General features: G+C 41.8%; 1 protein-coding gene across 1 annotated transcript; it reads right to left on the bottom strand.

Annotated features, from left to right (window-relative positions):
• Positions 1-377: 377 nt before the first annotated feature.
• LOC107556144 (forkhead box protein Q1-like) lies at positions 378-1,851 on the bottom strand. The gene has a single exon (XM_016239182.1). The coding sequence runs from the start codon at positions 1,708-1,710 to the stop codon at positions 799-801; it is 912 nt and encodes a 303-aa protein (XP_016094668.1). The 5' UTR covers positions 1,711-1,851; the 3' UTR covers positions 378-798.
• Between the last annotated feature and the right edge of the window lie 1,217 nt (positions 1,852-3,068).

Below are 3,068 nucleotides of genomic sequence, written 5' to 3'. Positions count from 1 at the left end.
CAGTAATAAAGGGATGCATAATGATACTAATTAGACGGTTTGATATTTATCCTAAAGGAAAATACTCGAGCTGCAGCGGTTGCCATGGTTACCATCTCCGGCGACCGCGATTTCTGTTCGCTGTTATATTTGTCGTTTGGTGACTATGTATTTTTGTTACTGTTTAATGCTTAGAAATTGTAAATCAGTCAAGATTTTCAGTGTTTGCGTAATTACTGCTTTTGCGTTTGGCAGCAAAGATTTCCGCAAGAGTCTAAATCAGAATCATTGTAAGTTAGTGAAGAAAACCGGATATAGTGACATGTCTAATGACCAGTGATCCAAGTGACACTTAAGTACGGTTTCCGAAGAATAATAAACGAAACATTTTATTCTCTCATCTTTTCTTTTATTAACGAAAGTACAACTGCATATGTTGTTCAACTGACTGAGCACAGCTCTAAACAAACCACATAAAACACGGTACAAGTATAACCCAACACAATTTTTCAAAGAAGTAGACATCACATTATATCCATAATTATTGGCATGGTTATGCCATCGTTTGCAAGAAATGAAAATGGAATCGGTAAACACTGTACACTGGCGCGGCATTGATTCATCTAAGAAGACATCTAAACAGCAAACATGCAGCACTGCAGTAGCAAGTATTGTGCATGGGTTTAAATCACGAAAACACACATGGGCCTAAAACACACCATTTAACAGAGGAAAGTGCACATAACTGGTGTGTCAAACACCAAAGAAATTGCGTTTAAGCGCGTGAATGTCTGCAAATTGGCTTGATCACTTGTCATTTCATGACAGCAGAGAGTCTATTCTGAAGGGATGATATTCAGTCTCTTGTACAGTAGTGTGGGAGTGTGCCAAACCCGGAAGGGAAAGCGGTATGCCCGGCATTCGACTGATGCTAGTAATGTCCGCCGTATTACACCTGTAGATTGGAAAGGCATTCGACACCTCAGAACTGACCTGGAATCCGTTCTGCGGCGCATGAGCCACGGTGGACGGCGGATAGCCCATGACGACAGGCAGAAAGTGCGGAGCCGCTGACAACATGAGCCTATCTGTGCTTTGCTCCCTCCGCATAAACGGTTTGCTGAGGATGCTGTCTATGGCGAAGGAACTGGAAAACTTTGACTTTTCGTCGCGCGCTGGGAGCCGGCTGTCATCCGCAGGCGCGCGCTCTTGAGATTGCGAAGTGCTGAGGATCTTCTTACTGATGCGCTTCCTCCTCCGGCGGAAAACGCCGTCTGCGAAAGTGTATTCACTGTGTGGATTCAACATCCAATAGTTGTCTTTTCCCCACGGACGCGAGGGATCTCGCAGCACTTTTAAAAAGCAGTCGTTCAATGACAAGTTATGCCGTACGGAGTTTCGCCACCCTGTGTAGCTGCCCCGAAAAAACGGAAATTTTTTCATTAAGTACTCGTTTATTTCAGCAAGTGTGAGGCGGCCGGTGTTGGAATCGCGTATGGCCATAGCAATGAGCGCGATGTAGGAGTATGGTGGTTTGGGTCTACGCATATATGGTTTCGCTTTCCCGTCCGAAACGGGAGCACTTGGTCCTGGGCTGTTGGCTGAACAGTCTCCATCCGAGCCCAATTCCTCCTCCGTGGACAGCGGGGAAGCCACGTTCACATCCATATCATTGCACAGGTCCAGCGGCTTGTCCGCAAGGCGACTCGCAGAGAAAACCTCCAACTTCATTGTAAACCGCCTCTGTCACTTTAAACTGAGTAGCTTTTTGAAAAAAGACTTTTTGTTTTGATCAACAATTTTGGGAGTGCTCAGTCTTAGTTAGTCAAATTCTATTACAGAAACAAGAATGATCACTTCCTATCGGATAAAAAGTCCTCATGGGAGAACGGACTGCACCGGCGGGCGTTAATATAATCGCTCGGCAAGGACGGCCCACGAGGGCGGGGCTTAGTGGCTAGACCTATCAATCACACACGCATTCACGCGAGTTAAGGCTTTAGAGATGCTCACCTGTCCCCGTAACTGTACGGATAGTGCGTGAGAGATTAGGAGTCGTAAGGACAAATTGAATTCTGTGAATTGTTGAAGTGGTTCTAAGTATGTAATAGCTCAAGTTTTCTTGTGCTTTCAATTTAATAATGTCAACAGGTTTGTGTGAGGTTTAAATTCATGTGGGTTCTTGTACATCATCAACCTGTAAATGAAAACAGTTGCATGTATGAAAATATACTCACAAATATAGTGAAACCATTGTGTGTGTGTGTACATTTGCCTATACTATGAGGGTCCAATTTTAGGAAATGAGTCCTCAAAAATGACTTGTGATGATATTTGAAGGTTCTCAGTTCATATTATATATTTGTATGTAACATTTAAATAACTCAATGATAATCAAGGATAGAAAAACCTGAAATCACCTACATTGTGAGAATCACTCAATGTAGGCTATCAAAAAGGTTTCTAGTTCATTAGTATAAAACAGAAGATGTCTGTATAAAAAAAATCATTAGCATGATAGAAAACTACATGTGAATGTACACGTTTGGCTGTACTTGTGAGAGACATTTTTTAAAACTCCCTCACAAATAGTGAAAGATGTTGTTAGCAACTTCTTGATTTATCATGGCCTTTGATTATATCACCAGAAAAAAAAACATTCTTTAATGTATATGATAAGTAGTTATTGCTGGACTTTAATCAAAGTTGATTTCTCCATTCTGCTTATTCATTGTATACAGACTTAAATACAATGCTTGACAAAGAGAACATCCCTGCTAATTCATTTGAACTGTGAAATTGGCAAGATGGCCATACCACGGTATGTGGAATGTGACACCTGATTCTGACGCACCCAATACCTGACATCAACTTGTCACTCATGATCACTCTTTGTAAACTGAGTTTACATGTTTAATGAAACAATTTGCTTGTGGCAGTTGCTGACTTTTGAAAGAATGGGGAAGTTTACCACATTTATGATGAACTTGGATGAGGGCCATGTATACCTAAAACGGTAAGAACAGGGATGAGAAGCACCACAGAGATCACACACAGGTCAAAGAGTAGATGGGGAAAAAAATAGATAA

The sequence above is a fragment of the Sinocyclocheilus grahami genome, unplaced genomic scaffold, assembly GCF_001515645.1.
Source record: "Sinocyclocheilus grahami isolate Dianchi unplaced genomic scaffold, SAMN03320097.WGS_v1.1 scaffold556.1, whole genome shotgun sequence".
NCBI lineage: Eukaryota > Metazoa > Chordata > Actinopteri > Cypriniformes > Cyprinidae > Sinocyclocheilus > Sinocyclocheilus grahami.
This window is presented reverse-complemented; position numbering and strand designations above follow the sequence as displayed.